Genomic DNA, 19,665 nt, shown 5'->3' on the forward strand with positions numbered 1-19,665 from the left:
AAGTTGTGCTTCATTATCTAAATGTCAATTTAGTGGAATTTAGCTCTAACAACAATAGTGGTAGCGTGGACAAGTTTGCTTCAATGTTTACAGGGCGGAGTATCTTATCAATTAAGTTGCGCTTCATTATCTAAATGTCAATTTAGTGGAATTTAGCTCTAACAGCAATAGTGGTCGCTTGGACAAGTTTGCTTCAATTTATTAAGGATTAATCTTATATAAACCGTCAATGTATACACTATCACCATTCGATATATGACACATGTGCAAAATTTGAATTTAAAATTTAAAATTTGCTCATATGTCATACATTCAACCGTGATAGTGTATATACTGACAATATATATATATATATATATATATATTACTCATTTATTAATAAAAGAACAAGGAAATAGAGTCCATTTAATAAAAAGAAAATGTAATTTGCATTCTATTTTTTGTTATTTGTATTTATACTACTTATTTTACCATATAGTTTAATGAATGAAAACTATATGATTAAAATGTTAGTAAGAGAGTAATTAACAAAAATGGAAGTGCAATTATTTCTTCCTTGTAAAACAAAAATTTCTTGGCTTATGACCTACCGACCCGCTGATGATAAAATAAACTGCTTTTAGTATTTCTGAGCTCAAAGCAGTTATCTTCAACTGAACTCTCCGTCGTCCTGCGAAAACAAGAGGTCAAAGCAGTTATGCCGGGCAGAGTCTGAAGGCTTCAATTTCGTGACTTGAACAAAGCCATGCTGCTGCTCTGTTCTCCTCTTCGTGCAAAGCTCTCTTTTTCTGGCAAGTCTCTTTTTTCCCTCTCTCTTTCCCTTGTGTAACAAATTCACAGACAGACAGACAGAGACATATTGACATGTACTATGTGACCCGAAATTTAGATTATCAAATCTTTGAACTGTTCAAGAAATTGGAGTAGAGAAAACCCATAAATTATGCCTTAAGTCCTCATGAATATCTTGTTTGTTGCACATTTTAATGCTTCTATAGTATTTGCCACTCAGGACGGAAATTACACCTCAATTAAATACTCACAGCTGTTTTTGTAATTACAGCATTTATGCAGCTTTTGGGAAAATTGAGCTGAAATAGGAGTGCTTTTATACGAAATGTAGCCATCTTTTACTATATTCTTATGTACCTGTACAAGATTAATTGACTTAATTTTCATGAACGATAACCATCCTTGACTTAATTTATCCAGCTCAGAGGTTTGAGGGAAGGACCAGCGCAAGGCTTTTTAGTTTTTATTGTCATGTAGTTTAGTACCTCTTAAGAAGTTTTTCTTGTCTTGGATAATAAATGTCTGACACTGCTTGAGGTCTAAATGTCCTAAATTTTTTTCCTTTTCTCGTTTTTGGTACCTTAACTTCGGGAATATCAGCTATTGTGGTATCAATTTCCTGTAAAAATGGTGAAATGGAATAGGGGTAAAGGGTTCCCATAATCCTTTCATGAGTTGGTATCATAGTCTTCAAGCTCAATTTTATCTGGTCAAATTTTTTGGCATAGCTTTTCGGTTGAGTTTTTCTTGTTGCCTATATGTTTAACTCCGTGCCATCTGCTCCTAAAATGGTCTTGGAATTAATTTCTACATGTTTCACATAATCTATGCCGATTATATGCTAAGAATTTGTCTTGATAATGTCAAAGCAGACAACTTTAAGCAGTAATGCTGAAATTTGCCATTTATTGAATGTTTCCTATGAGGAGACTACCCATATATTGAAGATGACACTCATATGAACTTTATACTTTTAACTGAGAAATGTAACTGGCAGTAGATAATATTTTTCCCTGTTTTCATTTTTTATCACGGAGTCATCAGCTTTTCTTGTTATGACCAGTAAAAGTTTTTAATTTGTTTCAGAGACTACTCTTTTTACTTGCCAAGCTCGAGGAGTATTTTCCACCCAGAAAATGTTCAGAGTGCAGTGCCAGGTTGGTAGCTACCTGCAAGCTCATCGGTAGGTCTAGTAGTTCTCAGCATTAAGTTTGGAATTCTGATGAACTTCATGCATTAGTTGATTTTGTTGCTTATGATATTGTTTTCGCATGGGTAGAGAAGAGAACAGAAATGTCTTGTGTTCAGAGGAGAACTTGAGGAGGAGAAATCTTCTACTTGTTCTAGTTACTTCAAGCATACCTCTGGCTTTTCCATCTTATGGAAAGACAAAAGGTAAAAACCCATATGATGAAAAACGTTTGTTAGAGCAAAACAGGCGCATACAAAAAGAAAATAATGCACCTGAAGACTTCCCAAATTTTGTCAGAGAAGGTTTGTACTTTAATTCAGTTTTCCTTCTTGTTCTTCTTTTTTCTCCCATGGATGATGGGTTTCAAAAGTTGTATACTAGTTGTTTAGGTAGTTTCACAATGTTGCAAAGTAGTTAATTTTGTTGCTCAATCTGGTACAGGATTTACTGTAAAAGTTGTGGCATCAGAGAATTATGTAAAGCGTGACTCAGGTCTTGTAGTGTGGGATATTGCTGTTGGTAAAGGTGATTCTCCAAAGGCTGGTCAGCAGGTTTTCCTTTTGTTTTACTTTTACCTAAAAGAGCTGGTTTGATTTTGCATGAATATGAGCGGACTCTGAAAAAGAAACAGCTAGTGAACCAGCATTCTGCTTCAGTTTTATTTAGTTTTTCTACTTCCATGTTTGAAAGTATGAACTTCCCCACATGCTGATGGAGTTTGACAATTCTAGTAGAAAAAACTTGCTTTGACGTATTTGAAATTTCATGCTGAGTTTGACAATTCTAAGAGGGAAAAGAATGTGCCTTGACTTATTGAAACTCATGTTTGAAAATTGAACTCTTCACTAAGCTGATAGAGTTTGACAATCCTACAAAGAAAAGAACTAGTTTTGACTTATTTGAACTTCACTTAGGATGGAGAAACTTTTTATTTGTTCTCCTTTGGAAGACTTGAGCTTATTCTTGTGATGCTTGAGTTAATTGGTACGTTGCTTAAAGTTTTTATTACCACCAGTTATAGACGTCAGTCTGCCAATTTCTTTGTGAGCTTTTCCCTACTTGTCATTCTGATAACCTGTGCTGAATGTATTCTCAATGGGCATAAATTGTAACCTAGAACACAACCTCCTCCCCCCCCCCCTTCTTCAACACACCTTCTGTCAGTTTCCAACATGTTCTGAACGGGTATAAATTGTAACATAGAACACCCTCTCCCCCACTCCCCCAACACACCTCCTGTCAGTTTCCAACATGTGATTTCTTAGCATATGAACAAGTGATTATTTTGATCTGCAAGGGAATAAAAGGCAATCTCTACCTTAAAAGCTGGCATCCTTAATTTAGGGAAAGATTTGAAAAATGGTACACCTCAGAAGTTGAATAAAGTGTTCTATGCTATGATTTTTATGTTAGATGAGTGGAAATGTTGGGCACATTATTGGTGCTCTCTGTCTGTTTGTGTGTGTGTTTTTCAGCTTCGTTTTAATATGTAGTGAAAGGTGCACAAATTTGAATGTCAAAATGAAGTTGGAAAATATTAGGAAAACAAAAATAAGGAAATCGATATATCTATTAAGGCTACATTAACAATGTCTAATAACATCTATGTGAAAATCTGAAAGGTACTTAAACTGAGGTCCCCTCTCCCTGTTTGTGGCAGGTGACGTTTCACTATGTCGGTTATAATGAGTCAGGCCGTCGCATTGACAGTTCCTATGTACAGGGTACTCCGGCAAAAATCCGAATGGGTACTAATGCATTAGTTCCAGGTGAAAATGAAGATAATTATATTTTCTTTTTTCTTGTTTTCTGAAGTATGAATGAGCTAGGAGCTAAAATGGAGAAAACCTGACACAGGTTTTGAGGAAGGAATCCGGGACATGAAACCAGGTGGAAAAAGGAGAATTGTAATTCCCCCAGAACTAGGACCGCCAGTAAGTGTCAGTTATGCAGTTGACATTTTATTTTGTTGGTTGAATCCTTTTCCTCTTCCTTCTTTTTTTCAGTTCACAATGTTTTTTAGTTGTTCATTGTTCTTATGTGTAAAGGTGAACAGTTGGGATGTAGGATTTGGCTCCACCTTTTAATGCTGACGAAGTGTGAGATGCTTCCTTAGTTTCTTCACCTTTTAGTGTACTGTTTGGATGGTTTTTTTTTTTATTTTGGTGTTTGTCTAAAACTTTATTGTAGCTCACTTTAAAATTTTTACAAAAACCTTTTGTGTATTTAGAAGTATTTGGAGGGTAGTTATAAAATTCCGTCACCTTCCATGCACTGTTCACCGGGCCATGACAGCCACCAGCAACCACCCGCCACCCTCTCTTCTTTCTCTTCTTCTCCCCACCACCGCAACCACGTCCTCCTCCTCTTTCTTTCCGCTGCCACCCCCCTTTCTCTCCTCTCTTCCCTAGCCCCCCACTGACAAGAAAGTGGGGGAGCAAGGAGGGAGGGGGAATGGAGGAGGAAGAGAGGCGGTGGCTGCAAAAAGGGAGAGGAGGAGGTGGTGGTGGTGGAAGTGAGGGGGAGAGTAGTGGCGGGCAGCGGTGGTGGAGAGGTGGGTGGCAACAGTGGCAGCAGTGGTGGGCGGAGGTGAAATGGTAAGGGAGGGTGGTAGTGGAAGAAGGAAAGAGGTGTGTGTTTTTGGTATTTTGGGGTGTGTTTTTGGGGTTTTTGTTTATTAAACTTGGGGTGTTTTAATAAGTTAGCGACAGTTTTTAATAAAAAACAAGCAAAAAACCAGCCTACCAAACGCCATTAGCAATATCTGAGGAATTGCTTCACTTGGTAGTCTTTCCCTTGTTCCTCTAGCATCTGTATATGCTAGTAAAGGAACAATCTGAAAAAAAGAGTTCCAATGGGTGTAAAGTGTCCTTTAAGACTTTCATTAAAATGTGGACATTTCAGTTAATAAATCTCTTTAATGCCATTAGAAAGTTCATCAGTCCCAAGTAGAAACCTTTTTAGAGCCCTAGATAGCAAACACCATGTGGCTTCAGTTTGCATTCACATTATGTTGAACTGTTAATGATCTTGGAGGTTTTCGTTTGTTTGTAACTAGCTTAAATTGCTCTTACTTCCATAGCAATTCAAATGCCAAGTTCTGCAAGAAAATATTTGCTAAAAAACTTCTGCTTTGTCATGAATTTCTATGTGCGTGTTGAAAATTACTTGTCACCTTTACACAAGCTTTAGTGGCAAAATGAGTTAGGTTGACTTTCATCAATTTTAATTACAACGTAGTGGTGCTATGCATTGTACTCTGTTCTCATTGCTCACAGAATGTTCTGTGGATGCCTGTGCAGCCATTTGACACTAAACATATTTTTATTTTTTTAATTGGAAAATTTTTAGGTTAAATGGGTTCCTTAATTCTGAGTAATTAGCAGAAAAAGATTGTTTTGTTTTGATTCTCATTCTACTCATTCTTTTCTGTCTCAGAAATTCTGTTCCAACATTATTGTTTCTACCGATGATGATGTTATTACTTGATACTCGTTTACACAGGTAGGACCTTCCACCTTTTTCAGCTCAAAACAATTTGAGGTTTTTGATGTGGAACTGGTTAGCATTCAAGATTGCACAAGGAGGACAATTGGTTTTTACTCCGATTTTGTTTGTAATTGAATGATGAAGCTTTTCCTTCAAATGTCGGTGGTATGTTTCCTTTGGACATTGCACAACCGATAAGAAAAAGAGGTTCCTGACACCGTGGGTATAAAAGGTGGCATGTGGGCAAACATTAGACAGCACGATAGGGTGCTTAAGACCTGTTCGTATGCCATACCGGACCCATTTTTCAAGGTTTAGCTTTAGCTTGTCCCTAGCTACCCCTGTCAGCTTATAGTAGCCTATATTCCTTGTTTTACCATGTGTGTAGACATAACCAATTCATGCATCCACCTATATAATGGACACACCTGAACAAACACACACGTATACATCCGCATCCACCTCCATCCCGACGCTCACATTATGTGCTTTATGACCCAATAAGCATAGTGCAATTAACCTTGTTGCTTGATTAGCCACTGAACTACATTGAGCAGGTGCTTTCTCAGTCCTTTTTTTGATTTCTTTTGCTTCGTTCTTTTTGGGACTTGGAATTTGGAAATGTGAAAGTGAGGTTGCCAAGCTCCGGCTGCAGGCATTCAGCTACACACATTTCCTGGGAGCATGATGGACTTTGAAGTTGAATGATTTAGTTACCTGTATCATCCTCCATGCAATACTCTCCATATATTGAAATGGCCCCAGGACATGGCTGCTGCTTCTTCATCCTTTTTTAGAGTTTCTTTGTTCATGTCAGTATAATCATAGTGTTCTGTGTGGGTTTGTCCTTCTGGATGTTAACTGTGGCCTTGGCGTTCTCAGAGTATGGGTAACCAGCTTCAGTGCACTTTATAGAGATGTGCAATAACAATTTGAGCAAGGCAGCCACGCGGAGGGACAAGCAACCAAATTCAGCTATCCAAAACATGTGATTTTAACATATGCATTGCAGCAATAATTCCTTTTCAGACAGAGGGCATCTCAAATTATTCGGTGTGAATTCTATCACCATTGACAGTTTTTATAGTTTCAGAAACCCAGCAAGCATTCGCAGACTACATCCAACAAGGGAGTGGACAAGATTGACTGTAGATCATATCATAGTTATATTCGCAACACGTACAAGTATTTACAAAACCTGTTGAAAATGACATGGGACTTCACTTGTCCATCCATTACAGACAATGCAAATAACATTTGACTCCATTAGCTTAATTAGCATACTGGCAAGCGAAAGGGAAAGGATGATCAACAGAGGCAGTCAGGAGCATGAAATTTTCCAGAGTAGCTCGAGTACGGCATACACTGCACAGCCTTGGATCCTTGGGCATTGAAGGTAGGACTGCCAAAATGACAGATCTCTTTGGCTCCTCTGTTGGACCATAAAAGCATCCCTCCCTTTGAGCTAGTAGAGTACGTAGAAGTGTGGTCAGTGCTTTTAAAGGAGATCAAGAAGCCTTTAAACGAGTGAAACTCCCTGTACCTGCAAAAAGAAAAATTAAATATTAAGTGTACTTTAAGTGAATAAACATGATAAAGATCAAAGATTTAAACCAGTGATATATGGAATTAGCATATTTTTCATCCTAGAAATTTCTTAATATGAGAATGATTGCAGTATATCGAAACGTGGGCCGATAACTAACAAGAGCCGCTCATTTGAAAGTTATCCTATAATTTTTGGAGTGTATTAGCCTTATCAGCCCATCAAGGTTAAAGTTTATGAATGTCATTGTAGTTTTGGTATTGTGTTTCTTCTCGTCCCTCCCTTCACATTAAGCAAGCAACAGATATGTTTGTGCACAAAGGATGGCTCGTGGCCCAATAGAACTCTTTCGAGCTTCATAACTCCCATATGTTATATTACCAAGTAACCAAGTTCTCATACCTAATCTTTTCACATGATTTTCACGAATGAATAATGTTCCATTCTCATTTGTCCATAGAATAGGTAAGAGAGTAGCTCATAAATTTGCTGTTACACTTGTGCATGATGTTAGCTGGGAATTAGATCCCCCCCTGTGGCTTAAAGAATGTGCACAGGAAGATAGGAGAGCAATGGCTCTATTTTGTAACTGGTCTTGGACTGTCAAGCTTTAAATGGAATGAAATTGCAGATTGACCAAAAAAAAAAATGAAGAAGAAGATTTTCATGAATGAGGGTTAACCCAGCTTGTGAACGGATTCCTTGATGATGCCGCGTAAAGCTGCAACATGGTCTTACAGGAAGCTAGACAACTAAGAGCACAGTAAGAATATCATAGATAGTTGATGCAAACAAATCATACTATGAAGAAGGATTATTTAGGCGGGAAGACGCCAATGATATTTGAAGTTTTCAAGCTTCAAGCTTTAAGAGGAATGAGAATCATAATTTGACCCAGTATTTTTTTCTCACAAGATGCTATAAAAAGTGCATTAGTGCTATCAGCCTAACATGATTCACCATTTACAAGCAATGAATAAAGGCGAAGGGAAGGATGTTCCTAGAATCTTATTAGCAGAGCAGAAAATTCCGTCTGCTATGCATTCCGGCTTAAGCTAGAAAATCAAGAACACATTGTTTTCTCACAGTGAATAAGAAGATGGAAAACTACCACGCAAGCAAGTAAACAATACTTCACCTTCTGCACAAAAGATAAATAGCAAAGACTTTATCACCTTAGCTTCACTCTTAGATGGGTAAATCTTCTTGTGCAGAACCTTATCACAGAAGAAAGACATGGATTTCCAGGCTAGGCTTTATGTTTTCTTAGACTTCACAAGTACAATATATAGAGTCCAATCATTAGTTGCTTTCTTCTTCAAAAGGATAGGCACAGATAATGAATTAACATATGGCTGACCATCTTGACTGTTCAAATGTCTTTGCTTATTATTCTCTACCAAGAGAAAGACTGAGGGATGGACCAATTATGAAAGCAAAATAGAAGATATGCCTGCAGATATGTTGTTCTTAAGAATTCACAAGCAAAGCATCCAAGCCCCAAAAGTACATTTCCTGTAGTAGTACTACAAAATGTATGACCACCAAGTTGGTTGAATCATGTCACTGAAATCAACAGTTACCCCTTAGTACTGCACAGACATTAATGTATCTGCAAAATTAACAATACAAGATAGTATGGACAGCATAGTTCTACATGGAATAAAATCCGTTTATCAAAATCGCAGTAGTTTACAGGAAAATCATGTGATTACAAGAAGAAACCTAGCTTATGTACTTTTCATCCAACACCTCCTCGTGTATGCAACAAATTCTGTTCTGAAGGATGAAAGCAATGTCGCTATGTGGTACAACAGGAACTCTTCAGGATATACAGGCAAACATTACAAGAGATAACTATACATCTAAAATAATTTAACTGCTACAGAGAGCTATTTAGCTTCTTCTGCAGGGGCCCTATGATAGACAATTGATGTATCTGAACTTACAGGATTAGCATGATACTGCCCATAGAATGCATAAATACCAACCATAATGATGCTCAGAACAACAAATCTGACCCAGGCTTCATAATGTAACTGCAAAGAAATTGGAAGGGAAATTAACTTATGGTACCAAGAAATTATCATACTTATAGTTTAAGTGTTCGATATAATAAAATAATGGCATGCAAACCTGGGCAAACAGAAAAATGTTGAGAAAAATGCATATAGCTGGCATAATAGGAACTCCAGGACAAGAAAAACCAGGTGGATCTGTGTAAATCTGCACCATTCGGGGGTAAAAGAAAGGTGAGTGGAAAAATACATCATACAGACAATAGATAAATAAGAAGAAGATGAGCTGATATGCATTGATAATTTTATAGCCCACCGGCTATGGTCTTTCATGAACAAAAGTACTCAAGATCAACCAAAATGAATCACTTTTGACACTATGCTGGCACGAGATTGACATAACCCCAGAACACAACAGTAAACTCAGATGTCGGTTAAAAATTGAGGCAGCGCTCAAGTAGGTGACCTCACTGGTACTCCGAAAGACGTTCTTACTTGAGTATATCAAGCATTAGCTATAACTAACCAACCTTAAATTACTTGCGCCTTTTAAACCTGGATCTGAGGTCAAACTGGTCTAATGACTAGGTCATGGTCATATTGAACCAGAGGCAACAAAGGACTATCAAAAAGGAAAATGAATTGTTACTCATTTTGACCGGTCCATTGGCAGACTGAGGTTTCACACTAAGTGGACCGCATGTAAAATGTGTTCAGGTTGCTCCTGCCTGGACCTAACAGCAATGAAGTCAATCCCCTAAAAGAAATAAATAACATGACTTTCTTGTCTGATATGGGTAAAAATCACAGGCAAATTAACAAGGTTTTAGTAATCATAAGAGGTCCGGAACAGGCTAGCTCTAAGTAGCCTAACTGTTCTAGATAGAAATCATTCTATTCCTAGAAGCATTACAAGCAGACAAGTCATGGTTATCACTATTTTCAGTGCTCATAAATCACTCTTGACATAAACAACTATCCTTGCATGATTTCTTTAATAAAATTATAAGATATTGGACAATTTGATTTGTGGTCAATTTGCTATCAATTTCTTACCTGCCAGAAGTGAAGAGCAAGAGCAGCAAGGATTGCGATAACTGCAGCTACAATGACAAAAATAAATGAAGCACCAAAACGGAAAATGCAACCACTAGCAAAACCACAACAGGCTATTGTTACGAGGCAAATGATTCCTTCTCCTCTCTTTGAAATCCACCTAGTAGAAAACCTACTTGTATTCTTATCCTTCCAGCGGAGAGTTATCACACACGCTGAAACAACAGAATAGCCCGTCTGAAACAAACCAGTAGAATTGTATCAGTTGCACATGATAAAGTTCTAAAATACCAGAGACACACTGAAAACATTATCTAATCATGCAAAAGATACACTCCCAAAAAATGAACTTTATGCATCTACTAACATAGCCATCACATCATTTATGCCTTTGACTTTGATGTCAATTCCTTTTGTTTCAGTCTACAGTGTCATGTGCTTTATTATTATTCACATGCTTTATATTACATAAAAGCACTAAAGTAATAGATTCCCAGAATATGCAGCCAGCTTTATAAGAAAAGGCAGTTTATGAAGCTCAATAAATACACACAGGCGAACTGTGCAATAACTTACCAGTGAACCAACAGAGAGAATATGTGAGAGTACATGTACATTTAAGAGCCCAGCCAACACCATAGCAATAATACCAGCCCAGATTTGCGAATAAATGGGGGTATGCCGAGTTGGATGCACTTTAGCAAAAATTGATGGAAGCAAGCCATCCCTTCCAATCCCAAGATACAGTCGTGACTAATACAAAACATTTATCTATAATTAGTTATTATGCATATAACATGAGTAACGTAGTTGCATATAAGTGATTGCCATTTACCTGAACGTAAAGCCCAACCAGAAGGGTTGTAGTCAGTCCAGCAACAGCACCAAAGCTGATTAGGACAGCTACAAAATTTAGGCCCTTGGATTTAAAAGCTTCAGCCAAAGGAGCATCTTCTCCAAGAAATTGGTAAGGGACCATTCCAGTAATCACCAAGCAAACACCAACATATAATACAACACAGACGAGAAGGCTCCCCATTATGCCTAATGGTAAGTCCCGCTAAACATGATATTCAAAAAGTAGAGATATATTACTAGAAAGCTATTAAAATAAAACCTACATCAGCTTTGGCTAAAGCAGAACAAAAAGAGTCAATTGGATTCTATATACACAAACCTGTGGTCTCCTAGATTCTTCAGCAGAATTAGCAACTGCGTCAAATCCAACATATGCAAAGAATACAACAGTTGCTCCAGTCAGTATTGTTCCAAAACCATTTGGAGCAAAAGGCGTCCAATTTGAAACATCCACCTTAAAAGCTCCAACAATGATGACAACAAAAACAATGGCTACCTGCAATAAATTCACCTTTAATGAACCAAAGGAATCTTAACTTTCACATAATTGAAATCATCAATTAACATAAGCTAAAGTGCTCATCCAATTGCCTCCTCATTCAACTCCTCCCAGGGTTGGATACCAATGCAAAAATGGAAAACAGCACTTAAAGCTATCATGACATAAACATAGGAAGGGATTGCTCAGTCACATGCCAGTATCAATATCATAATTGAAAGTTAAATCCAGCATGTGCAAAAGCATGCTTGCAACCACCTCTTCAATGTCAAAATATGCACACCATAAGCTAGAAGCTAGAGACTAGAAGCAGATATAACACTCTTGGTGCATGTAGCAAGACCAACCGCGCTATTATACAACACAGTTTTATAAAGACAAAGTCTATATATCTATCTTTTGCCTTGAGTTTTTTATCAATTCAAGAAGAACCCAGAAATTCAAATATTTAAGTCCCAAGGTGAAAATATAAATTCTGGTTAGTCATGATTGATATCATCACTAACTGGATATTTATCTAAAGTTTCAGTCCCACACTCTCCTCAAGTTTCACGCACCCCTCAATTATCATCATAGAAATGTTAACCTTCTCAAAATCTCAGCTTGTAGTTAACTAATAGTGAAGTTACTGATATTGAATGTACTTAGATCGAGGAACTTTGGGGCTTTTTTCCATTTAAAGTGCAGACGTTATATGGAACACCACATACATGAACTTCACCTTCGAAGTATCAAGTTCAAGGTAAAAAATTTTGTAATCCACAGGTATTCATTTTGAAGAGAAAAAATATCAGCTATGGCAGTGACACCATTCCACAATAAAGACATTAGGGAGGTATGTTTTGGTTACTCAATTATATAAATCTAATTGTAGAAAGAAAATTACTGACCCTATATTGCTCGTTTCTATTGTTTAAAACAAGAAGATGAAGAAGAAGTTTTAAGGGATAACCTTTGTGACCGTCATGACAGAGTTTACAATAGAAGATTCTCCTACGCCCCAGCATAGGACTATAGTCAGAAGTACTAGCAGAATCGGAGCTAGCACATTTATAGATAATACTCCAGAAATATCTTGACCATGCCCCACCCAGGCAGGGATATTATCTCTGAGAGATGGAATGAGCTCAAGTAATGAAACTACATAACCTGCCAAGCTACGGGCTATACTGGCTGCACCAATGTGGTAGTCAAGCATCAATTGACCAAACACGAGAAATGCAGTCAGCTCATTGAAAGCTGTGTAGGTGTATAAGTAAGCTCCTCCAACAACTGCAGGAAATCGAGAAGCTAGCTCAGCATAACAGAGTGCATTAAGCACACAAGATGCTCCAGCAATAATGAAGCTAATTGTGACCCCTGTGAGAAAGAAGTGAAAAACAGCCATCAATAAGCTAATTGTGACCCCTGTACTCATCAGTTAAGTCAGCTCCAATCAAGCAGTGAGATCTGCTACATCAAATATAAAGCCTGTTATGATAGGACATAGACACCACTACAAAAGCCCAAGTGTTATAACAAAACTCAGAATTGAAGTCCACCACCCATCATGCAAAACGATCCCACAGCAAAACTAGGTGAAGCTATTAATCAGATTGTGTTAAAGCTATAAATCTTCTTAACCACATAATTGGCTCAACTATATCCAATTCACATTAAAATTAGCTCGTCAGGGACTTCATTTCAATGCTTGAACTTCATGCTAAGGGCCACAGTTGTAAGGTAATTAAGCTCCACTTATTGTCAAAACCTTTATACTTTTATGAATTAAAAAGGTCCAAAGAAATCTTTCAAATAAAAAACAGACGTATTGAAAGATAGCCTTTTCATGCCAACGATATAAATAAGGCCTTTTAACTATAAAAGCATGAAAATAAGCCAAAATTTGAAGTGCAGCTCCATTTCTTGATTCGAAGCATGTATGAGGACCAAAGTAAATCACTCACAAATGACTTGAGCCCAATTTAACCTGCCAACGCCCTTTAAAATTACATGTGAAGAAAAAATGCAAACAGTGCGGAAACATAACCTCGCAAATGACGTCAAAGCGCTATATATACTCATGTACTAGTACTCACTAGCAAATTGCCAGATTTACGAAACGCTATTGTATTCAAATCTAGTTCGACTTTTTCAGGAGATTAAGATCGCGTTTTAACTTGACTTGATTATTATGTGTCAGCCGAAAGCAAACTTTATCGTGCTTAGCTCCTATCCCTCACTAGCTTCATTAATTTATATGTAACTTTCAGGCTTTATGCTTATCCAACTGATCTTGGACTAATATCTTTTTGGTATTTGCTTCGACTTTCATGGCCAACATCAATACAAAAATACCTATAAATTTGAGGAAGGCGAGACAACTAAGTAGAGTAGTGTACGGTATAATTGAATTCGAACTGACCGGGGCCAGCGTCGCGAGCAACTGTGCCGGTGATGACGAAGATGCCGGCACCAATGGAGGCGCCAATGCCTAGGAGAATCAGGTCAAAGAGGCTGAGACGACGGATGAGGCCTTGGCCAGAGTTTGTACGAACGGAAGTCTCCGACGACGGCGGAGCCAGAGGTTTGGCTCTGAGAGCCGATGAGCAGAAGTGACCCAAGCATGACATCGGCGATGAGGAAGATGATGAAAGATCATTGCTGCTCATATTCTGAATGAATAATCCCAAGTTTGTTGGGAAGATTCAGAGAACAGCAAAATGAGAGGGACCTTTGCCACTTTTGCATCAAATTTGTATATTTATAGTACGTTACGTGAGAGAAAAAAGATTTCTTTTTTTTTCCCCCTTTACTTTTTGACCACAAATGAGTAAAATTAGAAAAAAAAATGAAAAACAGGTTGTCGGCGATTTTTGCCACGCTTTTGTCGCAAACTATTTTGACTTGGGTGCTGTGATTCCATGGCCCATCCCATGATTTGTTCAGGATGCACCCAGTCCTTTTTATTTGTACCATTCCATTGTAATTAGGGATAATTTCAGAAACCTCCTAACAATTTCACTAGTCTCCTTTGAAGTTTGTAAAATTATACAAACCTCCCTTGAGGTTAAGATTTTGATAACAAAGTTGTCCAATTAAAAAAATAATATTAAAAAAATACTTTAAGGAGAGAGATGAAACTTTATTTCATAAATTACAAAAATCATAACAAACATTATGTTAAAAGAGATGTTTAGTCTATTTTGTTGAATTTTGTAATCATTAGTGTAGTTTTGTTTCTTATCTGTGTTGTCTAATTTATTAAATCTGAACTTTTTGAGTGGTTAAATGTGTGTATTAATTGTTTTTAACTTTTAATTATTTTTATTTTATTTTTACTAATACGACTTGTGTACATGTATAAGGGGTATTTATGAAATAAAAGTTTCATCTCTCTCCTTAAACTACTTTTTTAATGTTACTTTTTTTAATTAGACTAAATTTGATGTCAAAATCTTAACCTCATAGGAGGTTTGTGTAATTTTACAAATTTTAGAGGAGGCTAGTGAAATTATTAGAAACCTCATGAGAGATTTCTGAAATTATCCCTTGTAATTATTAGGGCACGATCAATGGGTTCATTTCAATGGTGTATTTTTTAGGTTTTTGTATAAAATTTTAATGTATAATTTGTAAAAAAAAATCCCGTTTTAATGGTATATATTTTTGAGTGTTTGTGTAAAATTTAGGGCCTGTTTGGAACCTGAGTTTTTTGGGAGTTTGTCTAAAACTTTACTGTAGTGCACTGTAGAAGTTTTTGAAAAAATTTTGTTGAAGTTTTTATAAGGTGAAAATTTTTTTTGTAAGGTGCAAAATTTTGTAGAAATTTTTGTAGGGTGAAAAACCTTTTTTTCCTTTTCTTTTTTTTTTCTTTTTCTTTCTTTTTCTTTTCTTTCTTTCCTTTTTCTTTTCTTTCCTCTCTTCTCCTTCTTCTTCTTCTTTTTTTCTCTTCTTTCCTCCCCGTTACCTCCCAGCAGCAGTCACGCCCGCCACCCCTCTCCTCCCTTTCCCCTTCTCCTCCCGCCACCGTGACCTCCTTCCCCCCCGGCCACCTCCTGTGCCCCTTCCCCCTCTGCCAACGCGACCCCCTCCCTCCCGCCACCCCCTATGCCCCTTTCCCCTCTGCCACCGCGACCCCCTCCCCCGCCAGCCCCCTGCCCTTTCCTCTGCCAGCATGACCCCCGCCACCCCTGCCTTTTCCCAGCTTCTCCCGCCACCTCCTGCCTTTTCCCCAGCTTCTCCCCGCCACCCTCTGCCTTTTTCCCAGCTTCTCCCGCCACTCTCCCTCCCCACCCATCCCCTGTCCTTTCCCCAGCTTCTCCCGCCACCTCCCCTGCGCAACTCCCCTACCACCCCCTGCCCTTTCCCCAGCGCGACCCCCTCCTCCCGCCACCCCGCGGATGGCGCTAAAATAGTCCCCAGGTTTCCGGCAAAAAGCATCGAGGAATTTACGGAACTTGGAACGCTTCATCGAGGAGGATTTGCTCTTCTGCATCCAATTGAATAAGAAAACCATCACATTGAATTTGATGTCAAAATCCTCCATTCTGGACTTTTTTGCTTTTTCTGGGCTATGATTTTTCTTGTTCGGTTCATGGGGTTCTATGTTCATTTTTTGTGTTTGAAAATGAAGGATTTAAAAACCGTCTGAAAGGGGGGAGGGGGAAGGGGGCAGGGGAAGAGGGGAGGGAGGGAAAGAAAAAAAAAAACTTTGTGTATGGCCGGAACTGGCCGCCGGAATAGTAACCGGTGCCGGAAGTGGTGGTGGAGGTGGTGGCCGGCGGCGGAGGATGTGGTGGGTTGGGTGGGGGAGGAAAAAAAAAAAGTTTGAAGGGAAAGTTTTTTTGTGTATTTTTTGAAGTGTGTAGGTAAAAAGTTTTGAGAAGTTTTTTAGGGTTCCTGTAGCAAAAGTTGTTAAAAAACTAGTAGGTAAAAAACTTGGGCAAAAAACTCACTTCCAAACAAGCCCTTAGTGTAACTTACTGATTATGGATATGATATATACAAGGGTTAATCACATTTTATCCCTTTAAAGAATACTCATTTTTCAGTTCACCCCCTAACCTGTAATTTTGCTCACTTAACCCCCTTTAGGACAAAATTGCCCTTGCATTATTTTGACTTTTCATTTACCTTGTTTTCCTTTCTTTTATTTCTTTTTCTCTTTCTTCTTTATTTAATTCTTCCTCTTTCTCACAAAAATCTCCACCTTAATGATTGAAATTAAAAAAGAGGAATTGTAGAGATCTATCTTCTCCTTAAATGATTAAAAAAATATTCAAATCACTTTCCTAAAATACAATTTTTTAGTCTTTCAATTCTTTTAATTTTGGATTTTTCTCTTCATTTCTAGTTTCTCATTTTATTCTCAAGAAAATATCATAAGATGAAATTATTTTCCTTTCTTTTATTTATTTTTCTCTTTCTTCTCTCTTTCATCCTTCCCAATAGAAATTTCATTTCAACGAAAATTTTTGTTTTGAGTTTGTAATTGCATATTTCTGGGTGAAGGTTTAAAAGACATTAAAAACTAATTTTGATTTTTTGTATGATGCCACGTGTCACAAATTTCAATTGATGATTATTAATCAAGTCACAATTTCATCTTAAGATATTTTCTTGGAAATAAAATGAGAAACTAAAAAGGAAAGAGGAAAACCTAAAATTGAAAGATTGAAAGACTAAAAAAATTGTATTTTAGGAAAGTGATTTGAATATTTTTTTAATCATTTAAGGAGAAAATAGATCTCTACAATTCCTCTTTTTTAATTTCAATTATTAAGGTGAAGATTTTTGTGGGAAAGAGGAAGAATTAAATAAAGAAGAAAGAGAAAAAGAAATAAAAGAAAGGAAAACAAGGTAAATGAAAAGTCAAAATAATGCAATAGCAATTTTGTCCTAAAAGGGGTTAAGTGAGCAAAATTAAAGGTTAGGGGGTAAACTGAAAAATGAGGTATTCTTTAAAGGGATAAAATGTGATTAACCCTATATACAAATACACCAAATACAAGTGAATTTTAGGCCAAGGAACCTATAATGGAAAGTTGGTTTTATTTTCTATTGGTGGAATAAGCAAAACTTATATGTTCTGTTTAGTACAACTTGTGTTAATAATGAGACGTGTTTATGGCACCAATGTTTTTATCCAAATGTCACGTGATAGTGAACAATTTATCAATTTACTTACAGATTATGAAAATTTCAGTTTTAGAAATCCACTTAAAAATGAATATTCATGGGTGGGTTAAGTCTACATAGCTTCATGTTAAATTTACACATTTTTGCATTCATTACACATGAGTAGACTTTACTCTTAGAAATTTGATCAATGGTTTTTATAGTTTCATATTAAATTTACACCCATTTGCGTTCATTAGACATGAATGGACTTTCAGAAATTTGATCAATGGTTTTCATAGTATTGGTACGTAACCTTTGGCGTAATGAAAAAAGGGAACACTAAAAACGTAATCTTAAAAGAAAAAGGTCCACACCTTATAAGGATGACAGTGGGTTGGATACCTTCAAAAATTTCTCTTACCAAACCCTAATTCACATCTCGAAGAATTTTACCAAACCTTATAGGGTTTTAATTCTCATTACCAAACTCTCTCACTAGTGGATTCGGATTACTTATCAGATACCCCTTATCCACTAAGTTTAACAGTCCAAAAAAGGAAAACTAACATTTATCAAACTAAAATCAATACATACATCATATTAAATTGACACACTATATTGAGTTTTAAAGTATTGTAAACCCATAGAACTTTTGCATGGAAAAAAATCAATTTTTAATGAAGAGTTAAATCAACATTCTTCATATGTGTGTGTGTCTACGTGTCTCTGTGTGTGTATTGAGTATTGGGGTTTTAGAATTTTTTTTACCAAACCCTATTAGGTTACCTGCTGGTAATTTCTCATCAAGACCAAATCCTAATGAAAAACCCATTGGTTGTGTAAATCAGGTTAATCATTGAGTTGGATACCCACAGGTTTTGGGTTTTACCTTACCCGTTACCGTCCCTAATACCCTAGTTTCCATTTTTTAAAATTTTATTTCCTTTTTCTTGTTCGTCTTGTTCAAAAATTCTTAAGTTGCTGTAAATTTGTTCTCTACTCATCCATCGAACCGTCAATTGTGACATCTGAATTAGATTTTAATAAGTCCATATTCGACTTATCTAATTAGTAACAATTTTGGGTTTCATGACATAAGTTTCAAGTTAATAAATGTGAAACTTATATTTGGCTCACAAAGCATTCGAATTTTGAGTCTAATTCGGATTTAGCCGAAATTCACTTATTACTCCTTAATTTTTTTAATATAATTACGATAACTATTAAGTTGTAAAGCTAGTTTAACATCCACAACACTAAAACTATACATGAACTAGTAGCAGTCTATTTCAATAATAATTATATCTAATTCATTCAAAGTACTTAAAAATAGTAATAAAATATGATTTTCAAAGGTTGGAACTTCTCCATAGCCTTTCTCAATTTATTCTTACTAATATTTGTCCACTCCCTTTATTAACAGTGCCCATTTTTTAATAGAACGACAACATGTGAATCTAAATAGAAGCAAACAAATTGATTTGTCTCATGAGTCATATAAGAACCTACAGGAAAGAAGAAAATATACCAAGCAATGATGGTGATAATTTCAAGTAAAGATTAAACTAGTAAAGTGTACAAAATACATGATTTGTCATTGAAACCACCAACGTATGCTTTGTGAAGGTGGAGATTGGAGATTATAGAGACCAATCATGGAGGTGGAGCAGAGATTGGAAAGGCAGAGGCTGCTGTGACTGTGGGTGAGGAGGGAAACCATAGGGATTAAAGCTTTCGTAGTTTTTTGGTCTGTAAGTTCTGGTATTTTTTTATATGTAATATTTTTTATGTATATTAATATATTTTGACATATAAGTATTAGTATTGACCAATTATATATTTATTTGGATACAATTTTTTATAACAAAGTATAAATGTATTACATAGATAATTATATAAATAGGTACAGGTTAAAGGATCATGCCTATATCGAGTTTGAGTTTAATAAAACCCAACGTTGACTCATAGTAATTTGAGCATAATATTTAAATCCAAACTCAGCTCAATCTAATGAAAAGTTACGCTCATTAGGTTTTTCATCGAGTTGAGTGGGTCGAGTTCATACTGGTCCGATTCCATTAACAGTTCTATTCGTCCATGACTTTCTACCTTT

General features: G+C 36.6%; 2 protein-coding genes across 6 annotated transcripts; one reads left to right on the forward strand and one right to left on the reverse strand.

Moving 5' to 3' along the window:
* Positions 1-631: 631 nt before the first annotated feature.
* On the forward strand, positions 632-6,593 carry LOC113760786 (peptidyl-prolyl cis-trans isomerase FKBP20-2, chloroplastic). Of its 4 annotated transcripts, XM_027303504.1 has the most exons (8): positions 632-791; positions 1,879-1,975; positions 2,072-2,286; positions 2,426-2,535; positions 3,645-3,753; positions 3,842-3,918; positions 5,423-5,488; positions 6,356-6,593. In XM_027303504.1, exons 1-7 carry the CDS (start codon positions 746-748, stop codon positions 5,471-5,473), a joined length of 705 nt encoding a protein of 234 aa, XP_027159305.1. In that variant the 5' UTR covers positions 632-745; the 3' UTR covers positions 5,474-5,488; positions 6,356-6,593. The 4 variants fall into 4 exon arrangements, with proteins under 4 accessions (XP_027159305.1, XP_027159304.1, XP_027159307.1 ...); XM_027303503.1 differs by lacking the exons at positions 5,423-5,488; positions 6,356-6,593 and adding an exon at positions 5,489-6,262; XM_027303506.1 differs by lacking the exons at positions 5,423-5,488; positions 6,356-6,593 and adding an exon at positions 5,489-6,262 and having other exon boundaries at positions 2,072-2,187.
* On the reverse strand, positions 6,428-14,162 carry LOC113760783 (cationic amino acid transporter 9, chloroplastic). Of its 2 annotated transcripts, XM_027303502.1 has the most exons (9): positions 13,855-14,162; positions 12,403-12,809; positions 11,271-11,447; positions 10,929-11,153; positions 10,670-10,846; positions 10,094-10,330; positions 9,156-9,245; positions 8,969-9,058; positions 6,428-7,016 (listed from the first exon to the last, which is right to left on the reverse strand). In XM_027303502.1, exons 1-9 carry the CDS (start codon positions 14,099-14,101, stop codon positions 6,993-6,995), a joined length of 1,674 nt encoding a protein of 557 aa, XP_027159303.1. In that variant the 5' UTR covers positions 14,102-14,162; the 3' UTR covers positions 6,428-6,992. The 2 variants fall into 2 exon arrangements, with proteins under 2 accessions (XP_027159303.1, XP_027159302.1); XM_027303501.1 differs by lacking the exon at positions 6,428-7,016 and having other exon boundaries at positions 8,497-9,058.
* Positions 14,163-19,665: the final 5,503 nt, after the last annotated feature.

The sequence above is a fragment of the Coffea eugenioides genome, chromosome 2 (assembly GCF_003713205.1).
Source record: "Coffea eugenioides isolate CCC68of chromosome 2, Ceug_1.0, whole genome shotgun sequence".
Taxonomy (NCBI): domain Eukaryota; kingdom Viridiplantae; phylum Streptophyta; class Magnoliopsida; order Gentianales; family Rubiaceae; genus Coffea; species Coffea eugenioides.